Source organism: Macaca thibetana, chromosome X, assembly GCF_024542745.1.
Source record: "Macaca thibetana thibetana isolate TM-01 chromosome X, ASM2454274v1, whole genome shotgun sequence".
Taxonomy (NCBI): Eukaryota; Metazoa; Chordata; class Mammalia; order Primates; family Cercopithecidae; genus Macaca; species Macaca thibetana.
The window spans coordinates 50,197,944-50,210,654 of NC_065598.1; the positions used below are offsets into that span (position 1 = coordinate 50,197,944).

The 12,711-nt window shown below is 39.4% G+C and overlaps 1 protein-coding gene across 3 annotated transcripts in view; it reads right to left on the reverse strand.

Annotated features, from left to right (window-relative positions):
• SHROOM4 (shroom family member 4) overlaps positions 1-12,711 on the reverse strand; it is a 237,488-nt gene that overhangs the window by 108,117 nt on the left and 116,660 nt on the right. For all 3 annotated transcript variants that reach the window (XR_007722675.1, XM_050776814.1, XM_050776813.1), the window contains exon 2: positions 1,543-1,694. Coding sequence is in view for 2 of the 3 variants with exons in the window: in XM_050776814.1 (XP_050632771.1) it covers positions 1,543-1,694 (152 nt within the window). In the remaining variant the exon portion in view is untranslated. The remainder of the gene's footprint in view (positions 1-1,542; positions 1,695-12,711) is intronic.

A 12,711-nucleotide genomic window follows, 5' to 3' on the forward strand; every position in this document is an offset into this window, starting at 1 on the left:
TTCTATTTTCAGTTTTTTACTAAACCTCCATACTGTTCTACGGTGGCTGTACTATTTCACAGTCCTACCAACAGTGTACCGGGATTCCCCATTTTCCCACATCCTTCCAGAATCTGGTTTTTTTTTATTTGTTTGTTTTGTTTTTATAAAAACCATTTTAACTGGGGTGACATAATATCTCATTGTGGTTTTTATTTTCATTTCCTTGAAGATTAGTGATGTTGAGCATTTTTTCATATGCCTGTTGGCCACTTTTGTGTCTTCTTTTAAGAAATGTCTATTCAATACTTTGCCCACTTTTTAAGTTGGATTATTTTGGGGTTTTTTTGTTTGTTTGTTTTTTTGCTATTGAGTTGTTGTGTGAGATTTTTGGTATTGAGTTTCATAAAGGAAGGTAGGGGGCAAAATCTAGAGCTATAATGTTAAATGCCATATATGATGAATACTAAAAATAACCCATTGACTTTGACAATTAGGTGATAATTTGTAGCTTTTGACAGAGTAGTTTCAGTGGAGTTCTGAGGGTCAAATTCTGGCTGCAGAGAGTAGAAAGCTAAATGGCAGGTGGAGAAGTAGGGACAGTGAGTATAGACTCTTCCTTTGAGACTGAGTATGAACAAAAGGAGAAAGACGGGGCAGGAGCCAGAGGGACAAGTGAGATTGTGGGAAGGTGCAAACTTACGATAAAGGAAAAAAAAAACACACAATAGAAAGGGAGAAGGCTGAGCTCCAATAATACAAAGCAAAGACGCAGCAGCAAAATGAAAGAAAAGCCATGTGGAAAGTTCACCAATAGGTAGATGCTTTTGGTGGTAGCAGAATAACTGTGCCCAAATATGTCCTTCCCTTCCTTCTGCTTATGCCACTGCACTTACCTGCAATGCCTTCCTCTTCTGATGCTTTATTTTTCAAATTATACTCACCCTTTAGCTTAAATTCTACTTCCTCTATGAAGTCTTACCCTATCAATCCCTTCTGCAGTGATCTCTTTCTCTAATAGCAATTTCTGTCTGAACGTTCCATTTGATAATCACACACAAGCCTTTATTGCCTTCTTTAAAAATATATAGCTACTTAGTCACATGTGTATCTTTTCTCCCCTGCTAGACTGTGCAATCCTCAAGGAAAGGGTTTCTAAGAGTTTGCTACAGCCTCCATGGCTGTAGTAGGGGCTCTTTAAGTCTCCATTGATATGTGGTTCAGGAATGACAGTGTATTATAAAGAAGGAGATGGAAAAACACTGGATTAGATAGCCCTTTGGTATATAATGAGTAATTTAGTCCTCTTTATAGCAAATAATGAAACAGTCTTGCAGAGGACAAATAAATTTATCCAAGATTATGTGTCTATGTGGCAGTGCCAGGATTTGAACCAAAGGCTCTTTCTCCTGTGCTATTCTGCTTCAGTTGTCTGCAAAATTCTATTTAAGTGAAACACCTCTTTCCTTTATAATATTGATAGAGACATGACTCTATTGAGCTTTATTACCAACCAAGTTTCAGTGGCCTCTGCTTCTTACAGAGACTCTCCCTGTACCTTACCTCCTGACAATCAGCTTGAGAATCCGGAAGGAGCCTTTGATGAGAATGAGGGCCTCTTGGCGGGAGCCATATAATGGAGTGCCATTGATATTCACCAGCTCATCACCAGTCCTCATCTTCTGGGACAAAGCTGCCTTGCCTCCATCTTCAATCTGTGTTGCAGAGAACAAAACAGAAAGCAGGCAGTGAGGCGACTTTCTCCCCAAAATTCTACTTGTTTCTTCCACCCCTGGAGCCACAAGTAGTACTGGGGAATGGCTCCAGGCAGCTCCTTGGAATAGCTCAGGAGCTGATCACAAGTCATTATTTACTGAAGGCAAAGCTTGAGCAAACCTTTGAGGAAGGAGGCAACATGGAAATAATGCAATCCCTGACTGGAGGAATCAGCAGTCCAACTAGGAAGACTAGCAATTCTAAACAAGAAACTGATGCTTGGAAGGAACCCTAGTGTGTGGCTAAAGCAGCAGCACAGCCTACCAAAACGTGCAGGCAAATTAGAGCCAGAAGAGCTAGGCTCCACCAAAATGACCTTTGGCAAGCTCTTTCCTATCTTTGGGCAGGCTTTGAAGTCTGACAAACTAAGTTTGAATCCTGGCTCCGCTACTTCCTAGCTGTGTGATCCTTAGGAAGTTACTTAACATCTCTGTGTCTCAATTCCCTCCTATGTGACATGTAGATAACAAGACTAGCTACCTCACGGGGTTGTTAGTATAGTAAATATCCGAGAACAGTAAGTCCTCAATTAATATAAGCTCTGATTATTATAACAAGGGGGTTGACTCTGAAGACCAGGAAAATGGCTTCCAGCTCAACATTCTGGGAGTGGAATGGCAAATTCAAAAGATACAAGTAGGTACAATGTAGCTGCTTCTTTATCTATGTCTCTTCAACATGTGCCCAGCACAGTGCTTCTAGTGTCTGACACACAGTGAGCATTCAGAGAAAGCTGGAAATATGGGTATTTACTGTTACAACACGACCTATAGAATTTCCATTAACCAGGGCAATCTGGGGAAGAAGATTGTCAGACTGAGGGGTATTGAAAGCAAAGGCAGAAATAATAGCCACTGGGGCAGGCAAAAGCAAAGCAAAGCAAAGCAGAATGTCCCTGGGGGTCTTTGCTTATGGCTAATATTATACATTCATTTTACCATGAAGGTGAGTTCTACCTATTGGAACATAAATTCCATCCATGATAATCCATGAAAGGAGTCATCTCATCCATCCATTAATCATTCTTTAAGTATTTAGGCACATTTCTATTATGCATAGGACAACATGCTAGAGATATAAAAATGAACAACGTTCCTAATTTCTAGCCTCAGGGACAGGTTACTGCCTACAGCTTATTTATCAACTGAGATGGTCAGGTAAAAAAGGCTCCAACTCACTGATGTAATCAGGAGTTGTTTTTGTTTGTTTCCAGGGAAAGGGAATGTAAGGATAATTAAATTGTATAGTCCTTAGGGGATGGAAGATTCTAAATGGGGCAATTAAGGGCTGGTATTCACTGGAGGTATTTTTACACTTCTACTTTTGTTCCAATCTTTCTCTCAGTCTTTTATAATGTCCCCTCAATCTATCCCCACACCATGGAAGTTATAATATTGTTGAGCTTTAGGTTGGCCAGCTCACGTGCAATTTCGCAGATGAGACCTCCTGGGTGCAGAGAAAAATTTAAGTTCAGGATTTTTTAAACTCCATCAAATAAATTGAACTTCTGAGTTAAATCACAGAATGTTATTATATTTATTGCTGCTAACTCAACTTTTTAAAAAAAATTAACCTTTGTCTAACAAATCATAGGTTAGCCAAGTGACATTGAATATATATACCTTTGTTCTGGTACCCGGGCCACATTCAACACCAAACAAGCCAATATTGGTAAATGGGGAACAACTCTCAGCAAATTAATCAGGATTATACTCTTATTTCCATTGTCATTATCATTATTACTTCACAGTCACTGCTGCCTGCCGCCAAGAAAAAAGAGAGAGAGAGAGAGAAAAGGAAAGTGCTGTACTTGAATTTCAGAAGTTCTATTTGAATGACTCATTCCTTTGGCATCCATAGAAGGCCCTTAGCACCAGGCAGAACTTTCAACAGGGATCAGCCATTTGAAAGGGTTTCCCGAGGCTAACAAAGAACCACAAACAGAAGTCTAACTAATGAATGCTAATAGATTTTCCCTGTTGATGTACATTAGTCTTAATTCACTCTACCCATTGTTTTTAATTCATACAACTTAATTATCCATATTACTGTTACCCATAGCAAGTCTTCCCCTCAATATGTATTGATATTAAGTACCATCTTTGGTTAATTAAACACTGTTACAGCAGCAAGATCTCTGTTTATTCTAGGACAAAAGATAAAAGGGAGAAACCTTTTAAACTAAAATGCTTAATTATTGCTGTAGCAAAAGCTCAGGCATTTGGCATTCCTTACTGCTCCTTCAGCTGCCACTTTCTGAGTCCTTGCACAGACTGTTTCTTGGACTACAGCATCAGGCCAACTGTTCATGCCCCTTTTTTCTGTTCCATGCCCCTTCTCAGTCACCAGCATCCTCCTCCTTAGGAGATATGTTAAGTGAAATAATCCTAATTTAGTACAAGTCTGAAGATGCTCAGACAAAAACCTAGCAAATTTTGGGTCGCCAGCATAATCTAAGAGTTCAGAAGGGTCCAGATCAGGAAGTAAGACTCCATTTGGTTGAAGATCCCTTCAACTATATCCCAGACTAGCCCTTTTCCAGACCCAGGGTATTTTCTGAGCTGTACAATGGATTCCATACTCTTCCAGACTTTTTGGTCCTTTTAAAATTACTGCTCACTGGCCTTTCTCCTCCCCACGCTACCTCTAGATTTCTGAGATCTAGTATGTCTTCTATTTATTGTTTGGCCTCCTTACAGCCAGTTCTACAGGTCAATGTCTCAGCCACATATTTGTTTATATGGAAGACAAAGCAGATGTTCATGTTTCTATCAATAAACAAAGGAAAGGAAGGAAGGGAAAATGAATGAGAGGAAGGGAGAAGGGGGATGGAGGGGGAAAAGATGATATGTATATTCTTCTACAAAAGGTTTTGTTTTCCCCTTCCCACCACCCTCCTCCTAACTCTGGCTGGGGCCCTGGAAAGGTGTGAATCAACAAACTTGTTGAAATTAACATACCCTGTTTGAGGGACTGTATAACAATATATGATGCTATCCATTCAGTAAGGCTGGTCAGCTTTCCAGCTCTTCCTGAATCAGACCTTCAGGGTGGCTTTCTTGTTTCAGTTGAAGTGTTGTGAATCCTCAGATTAGACCCAGATGCATTGGAATGTCGGTATAAACACACATCACAAAGCTCAGTGTAAACGATGGTTAACTTATGTGTCATTTTGGATTACCCAAGTGATTGCTGGGCTAGCAGTGAGTGGCCCAAGTAATTGAAAATTGATTACATAGAGGTCATATAACCAAAAGCCAGGTGGTGCCTGGAAAGCTAGAAAAAGCTGATTGACTTTGGACAAGTCCCTTTCCCTTCTTGCAGCCTCTCTTCTCCTACTGGTAAAATGTGTAAGAGGGCCTGACTAGATGATCTCTTGGGGCTCTGACAGCTCTGGGCCTTTTCAGTTCTGACATTCAGTGACCTGTGAACAGTTAGCAAAGTCATGCATTATCCTTCTGCTGACACAGATAATCTCAGCTTTTTGTCCCATTGTACTCTGCCTTCACCCATGTTTCACTCCTTCAAAATTGACTAATTAACATCCATCTCTCAATTCCCCTGGTCTTTATCCACTGTTTCAGAGTGGTCCACCAAGGTTGGAACACTTAATAAGGCCCAGTCAGGACACTGAGAGAGATTCCTGAAGCCCTATTTTGTGCTAATGAGCTAGCAATTTGGAAATTTTTGATGGGTCTTCAATGAAGCATGAAGTGCTCTGATAGCTGTCAACAAAGTGACAAGTTGGCCCCTTGTGAGTAAAGGCAAAGAACAATTGACTTAACAGCACTTGCTGGCTTCCTAGTAGCTTTTATTTAATCATGCTAAGAGATACTTGCTTGGGTCTTTTGAATAAATTTAGGAGATGAAAAAGGGAAGAAAAGAAGTATTAAATCAGGTTTATAATTTAAAAATGCATTCAAAGGAGAAACACCATCTGCAACAATAACTGATGGGTACTGAACACCTATTATGTTAGCGTAAGAGCAGCATTAAAAATCAATGACATTGTGAATACCTCTGCCTGCTACAGGAAATTTATTGGAAAAAATGAGCATCAACTGAAACTTTCTTGGTCAGCTCTTGGTCCAAGAGCTTCTGGCCAAATTACCAGCCCATACTGCTACCTCCACCAGCTTGTTTATCGTCTAAAGAAGACAAACAACATAATTGTTTAAATTGAAGTGTTTGTTTTTTGTTTTTGTTTTTTTGTTTCGTTTTGCAAATAGAAAAGGTCCACTCAGAATACTGTAATCCAGTTGTTTAAAGAAATAATATACCCTCTGAATACCTTTTTAGCATCTTAGAAAGATTTTCAAGTTTTTAGTAACACTCTAGGCATCCGTTCATGAATTTGGCCCTTTCTGAGAAAGAATAGAAAATACAGAGCTAGGGTTAAGCTGGCTTTGGGAAGTTTAACTATTAAGAAGTAGGAATATCAAAGAATGAATAAAGTCCTTGCTCATTCTGAAACTTAGTTTGAAATCTTAAGCAAACCACAGGTTGGGGGCTGTCTGTTTCTAATCTACCCTCTTTTTCCTTGTTGGTATCTCTTAGAATCTGATCATGCTAGGAGAAATTAATCAGCGTTCCCTGGACATGGGAGATACAGGCTTTCAAACCTCGGCAGTCTTCTTGCCATGGCTTTCAACACCTAACTTGTCTCTCTCAGCAACTTCTTCCCTTAAAAACTGCTCTCAAATTTCTGAAGCAGTCTAGATTAGAAAAACAAGAAACTCTGTTCCTAATTTCATCTTCCATACTTTACACCAGTTTTCCAAAAGGCAAAACAGACAACAAAAACTTTTCTCTTCAATGAGAATTGGAAAACAATAACCAATTAAAAAGCTGTAAGTAGCCCTGATTCAAAGGAGTAATCCCTATATGTGGACAGAGGGAAGAGGTGGACACCAAGGGAGAAGCCATTCTTTACCTCTACCAGCTAATAAGCAGATGCCCAAATCCTACAAGGAGCTGCCCCAGAGTGTAAAGCTCTGTGAATCAGGCCCAAGGGCTCCCCTGACCTTGAGTCAACGGAACTATGCTGTGCCCCACAGCATGACCTAGCCCAACAGACAGCTTCTTCCTCCCCAGCTGCTTAATCACCATCTAGTTTACTAATCCTCACAACAAAGGCCGTCTAAGCTCCAAATCATTAAATTTCCCTGGGGATTAGCTCCAGTCAAATTCTAAGCACCTTTGCCAAAAACTCAGCCCAGTGCCAAGCTCAGCTCTAGGAATTTGGTGATGAGGACAGGGGAAGAAGACTCAAGAGCACTGTCCCCTGTGTCAGCAACCAAAGGCAAATTTGTCTTTGCTCCTACCAAGTCAGATCGTCCTGCTGTCTCTATAAGCCCGGTAAGCGGAGACAAACATGACAGCACAAGAGTAAACTGAGGGTTTCTTACATTGCTGGCAGATATGCTCACTGGGGCTCTGTCAACTCTAGCCATTTGTTTACACTGAAGTGTTCTGACATTAATGCTATCAGTGTTTGTCACAAATGTTAGTCTTTGGTGGTATAGAACAATAGTGTTCAGAGTGGGGTACATATATCCCAGGCTGTGTACAAGATGATCCACTGGAACTTCTGTTTATATATCTAAAAAATTCAAAAATCAAGCTTTATTAATATATAATATTGGTGGTAATAAATTAGATCATCCGTAAATAAAATTGTGTATACTGGAGACACATACTCAAAACATTTTTACTGATGTACATTTTTACTAAAAATGTTAGCTGGATTACAGACCTAATGAGAGGACTAAAATCATAAGGCTTTTAGAGAAAAACATGGGGCATATCTTTGTGACCTTGAGGTGGGCAAAGATTTTTTGAGCAGGATACAAAAGGTAGTAATCACAAAGGAAAGAGTGATACATTGGAGTTCATCAAAATAAAAAAAACTTTAGCACTAAAAAAGGGAAAAGACAAGCCACAGACTGGGAAAATATTCATAATACATATTATCTGACAAATAACTTATATCCAGAATATTAAAAGAACTACAAATCAATAAGAAAAAGGCAAATAGCCAGTTAACAGTTGGCAAGGCTTGAACAAGCACTTCACTACAAAAGATAGCCAAATACCCAATAAGCATCTGAAAAGGTGCTCAATATAATTCTTCATTAGGGAAATGTGATTTAAAATTATAGTAAAAGGTCACTACATATCCACCAGAATGGCTAAAATTAAAAAGACTTAAGTATTGGTGAGAATGTATAGCAATTTGATCTCTCTACATTGCTGGCAGGAGTATAAAAATGTAAACCATTTTGGAAATCTGTATGCCTACTCTCAGATCCAGCAATTCCATACCTAGAGACCCCCAAGAGAAATAAGTGCACGTGCCCATAAAAAGATTTGATTGTTCACAGCAGCTTTATTAATAATAGACAGAAAGTAGGAACAACCCAAATGTCCTTCAAAACATACAAAAAATGACATGCTATACAACAATAAAAAAAATGTAATAAAATGAATGTCAAAAAGATTATGTTGCATGAAAGAGATCAGACAAAAACAATACATACTGTATGACTTCATTTTATACGAAGGTAAAGAAGAGAGGTGATAATTTGAAAAAATGGTTAACTCTGTACTACTGATTGTAAAGGCACATGAGCATAATTTTTGGGGGTGCTAGAAATGTTCTACATATTTATGTGGCTCCAGATCATATGGGAATATACATAACTAAACATTCATTAAGATTTGTACATTTTACTATATGTAAATTATTCCTTAATTTAAGAAAGAATTAAAAGAATAAAGTCCTCCAGACTATTCAGCTTATATTTCTGAGGTAGGCACCAAGACTCCAGCATCATTTTCACATACTCACAGTTTTAATCAAGGCAAAACATTTCTCTTAAAAACGTTAGCCTTCACAATAGGGCTATAATCTATGAATCTGCCCATTGTTCCTGTCTGCTTTGAGATAGTATTCATCCTCCCTACCTCTTAGAAGGTAGAGGATTTCAGTAAAAAATGAAAATAAAGACCAACACTATTTTACCAGTTGACAGGTAAAGGTGAAAAGTCTTAATGATTTGATTCCATTTTTAATCTCTAGCCAATTTTTGTCTTGACATATTACAAAAATAGAATCAATTCCTCATCCAATGTTGGAGCCATCTACTGCTACTCCTTTTGTCAATCTCAGACATGTTTTTTTCTTATGGTCCCCAGAGTTCATGACACCTACTCCTAGAAGCTGAACTTCATCAGGCCATTGCCACACAGGCAACTAGCCTTTCCTCAGGCACCATTACTGTCCCTGATATGGTTAGGCTCTGTGTTCCCACCCAAATCTCATATTGAATTGTAATCCCCACATGTGGAGGGAGTGACCTGGTGGGAGGTGATTAGATTATGGGGGTGGTTTCCCCAGTGCTGTTCTTGTGATAGTGAGGGAATTCTCACGAGAGCTGATGGTTTTAAGTGTGGCACTTGTCTCTCTCTCTCTCTCTCTCTCTCTCTCTCTCTCTCTCTCTCTCTCTCTCTCACCTGATGCCATGTAAGACGTGCCTTGCTTCCACTTCACCTTCTGCCATGATTGTAAGTTTCCTGAGGCCTCCCGAGCCAGCCATGTGGAACTGTGAGTCAATTAAACCTTTTTTGTTTATAAATTACCCAGTCTCAGGTAGTATGTTTATAGCAATGTGAGAATGAACTAATTCAGTCTCTTTGTTAGATTGCCTATGTTTCTTGACTGTCTAATAAGATACGACTTTCAGTGATACAAATGATCAGAGAACCTTGCAAAGCTGATGTGGTGGAGAGAGTTCAGAGAGAACCAGGGTGGAACAAACTGGAGGAAAGAATATGGTAGAGTGCAAGCGAATTTGCTCCGGACTTCCAGAAGCAGTTGTCAGCAACAGAGTTTTCCCTTGTATAGCATTAAAACAGTCTAGGACAAACCAGAAAGTCCATAATGTCCTCCAGCATTAAGAGAGCACTGTGTACAAATCTAGCGAGCCTTAGGAAGCTGGAAAGACCAATGGTCTTTTACCTACTGCCTAATATAAAAACACTGTAAAGATGACATATCAATTAATTGTCATTTTCAAATTATGCATTAATACTTGTAAGAAATGCCCAAATTAAAACAAGAGGTGTGTTAAATTCCACCAGATTGCTAGTGAGTGATGGGAATAATTCTACTTGGATTAATATAATCTTTATTTCTTCAGTATCAAGTCATTGTTGATGTGAAAACTATTTTTCAAGTTGATCAAAAATGCCTTTTCAACTTGCCTACTGAATGTGAATGAGTTAGATACAGTCTTCCAGCCCAAGAGGATGTGATTAACTATCTGGAATCTGAACCATCCCAAAGCCAGGTTCACTCAATAACTCATTGCTGGTTCCCTGAAGCCATTTATTTATAATCCATTATGCAAAAAGCCAAAGACAGTTTCTAAAGAGTACACGTACCCAATATTAGTCATTTCTGACTGGAAAAGGACCCAGGGACTAAACACCCTTCAGGGTAGAGACAAAAGGCTGCCTCTGGAAACTACTAGGCCTGCTTTGCTGCCTGGAAACCACTTGTCCAGCTTACTAGGAGCCTGTATACCCTCCAGCAGATGTGGACGAAGGGAGAGGAGGTTTGCTTTCTATTTCCCAGAGGTGGGCACCTGCATGCCACTCCCAGAACATTGTTTGACCCTGCCCAGGCCCCCTTTCCTTGGCAGTAATTTTAATCTCTGGTCTCCACTTAGACCTCTGACAAGTGGGAGGTGAAAGAGGAGAAAAGAAATTTAACTTCCTCTTATCCTTGTGAATAACTGCTACCAAAGCAAACAGCTCCCAAATAAATAACCTACCAAGGCATACATGTATGTTGCAAAAGCAATAATAATAACATCCTTTACTGAGCCTAGGATAGATCCCACTTTATATTAAATCAGCACACTTGCTGCTGCTTTCACATAGTGCTGCAAATCTGGGAATAAGTCAGCCATCACACAGTCTGTTCCAAGCTACTGTCCTGTTCACATCATGACTGAGAAATGACACACCATCTCTTTCCTGCTCAACAAAATGTGCCAAATAACATAAAACAAAACTGAGTTTTTACAACTGGAAAAAAAAAGAGAAAAAAATGCACTCAGTTGCTTATGTGTTAGTGGCGGGAAGGGACTCTTGCATCAGAGATTATTTCCTTTTGCAGTGACAGGATTAGGTTGAGAAGAAAATGAAGGAGGAAGTGACAGGCATTTGAGTTCAAGACCTGGAAAATCAATACGGCAAGCAATGTGAACGCCATTCTCTCTGGTATCAGACCTGCTCTTTAAGTTAAGGCTGGATAAAAAGAGAGGACCAGATTTTTAGCTTCAGTTCCTGCTCATTGTCACTTTTCTAACTTTAAACAAGAGTACATTCCTGCCCCTTCTCCTATAAAGGTTGACCCCTTCTGATAGCAGACTCCACAACCTTGGCACTGAGGGTATTCCTCACAGCCAAGGTCACTCTGGTGCTTTTCTTCCTCCCTCAAACTTTTTCCAACCCTCCCTACACATTCTCTTTTCCACTCCCACCTCTCCCTGCCCCGCCAACCAGGCATTTGAGCTCGCCTTCTCTACTTCATCTTCCCCTTCTGTCCCCCTATCCCACACCCAGACCCTCTCCTTGGGTTTCCTATGGGCAAACTTCAAGCCCTTGTGTCATTAACATCTGGTATGAACATTCATTAATTAAATCAGACAGACCAAAGAATGATTTTTACAATGTAAATAGTAACAGATCAGAAGCTCTACATGATCTGGCCATGCATGCCTTTTTGACCTTATTTCCCATAACCTCTTATCCTCTACACACACTCACACACACACACACACGTCATACCAAACTTTCTGTTCTTTAGAGAGGTCAAGCCCATCCCTATCTCAAGATCTTCGTACTTACTGTTCTATCTGTTGAGAACATTCTTCTTCTAGATCCTACATAGCTCCTTTTATCATTGAGGTGTCAGCTCAGATCTTGCCTCCTCAGAGAGGCCTTTCCTGACCACCCACATAAAGAATGTTCCTTGTCTTCTCTACCCACATCTCATCACTCTCTATCACATTACCTGTTTTATTGTCTTCATAGAATTTACCACCATCTTTCATGTCTCATTTATTTCTGTGTATGTTTACTGGATGTCAAGATACATTATAGTGTGGGAGATAGTCAACGACTTTATACAGCTCTGTCACTGTCACCTAGGAAAATATATGTCTGTGTTGAACACATTGTAGTTGCTCAATAAATATTTGTTGAAATTAGAATTAAAAGGGATCTCAAGATATCACCTTATTCATTTGACTGATTCTGGAGAAGTAACAATATTTTAACTTTGTTTTACATATAACTGAGGTTCAGGGATATTATATGATTGCCCAGGATAGAGCATCTATTAGGTTTAAGATACTTTCTTCTGCAAGGTTGTGACAAAACCTTTTTGTTTTCATGGGTATATTGCTATTCATGATCGTTAACTAGCAATACAAAGAATTCTTGCTAAAGAGACACTATAAACTTTGTAAAAGACATTATTATTATTGGCTCAGAATATTCCAGAATAATTATCCTTTGCGCTAAATATCCTATTTGTCACAAGGTGCCCCAAGGTGAATGTTAGACTCTCAATTTAGTGGAAGGAATGGAGCCTTTAAGGAAACTGAGGTGTATGGCAATAATAACTTGTATACAGATATGATTCTCCTCAGTTTTTAACATTCTCTGCCTTAGGAAGTTAATTTAAAACACACACAAGCCCTCACAAACAGACCATGAACAGTGGGATATTTAACTACTCCCAGCATCTGGGAATTCAAAGTAACATCGACTCCACCTTCATGTGTACGGACATTACAACAGGCTCTTTCAGTTCACCATCCCTGAAAAATTTAAGAGCAAATCCAGATGATGGGCATAAACCAGATTCTAATTTGATTTAGT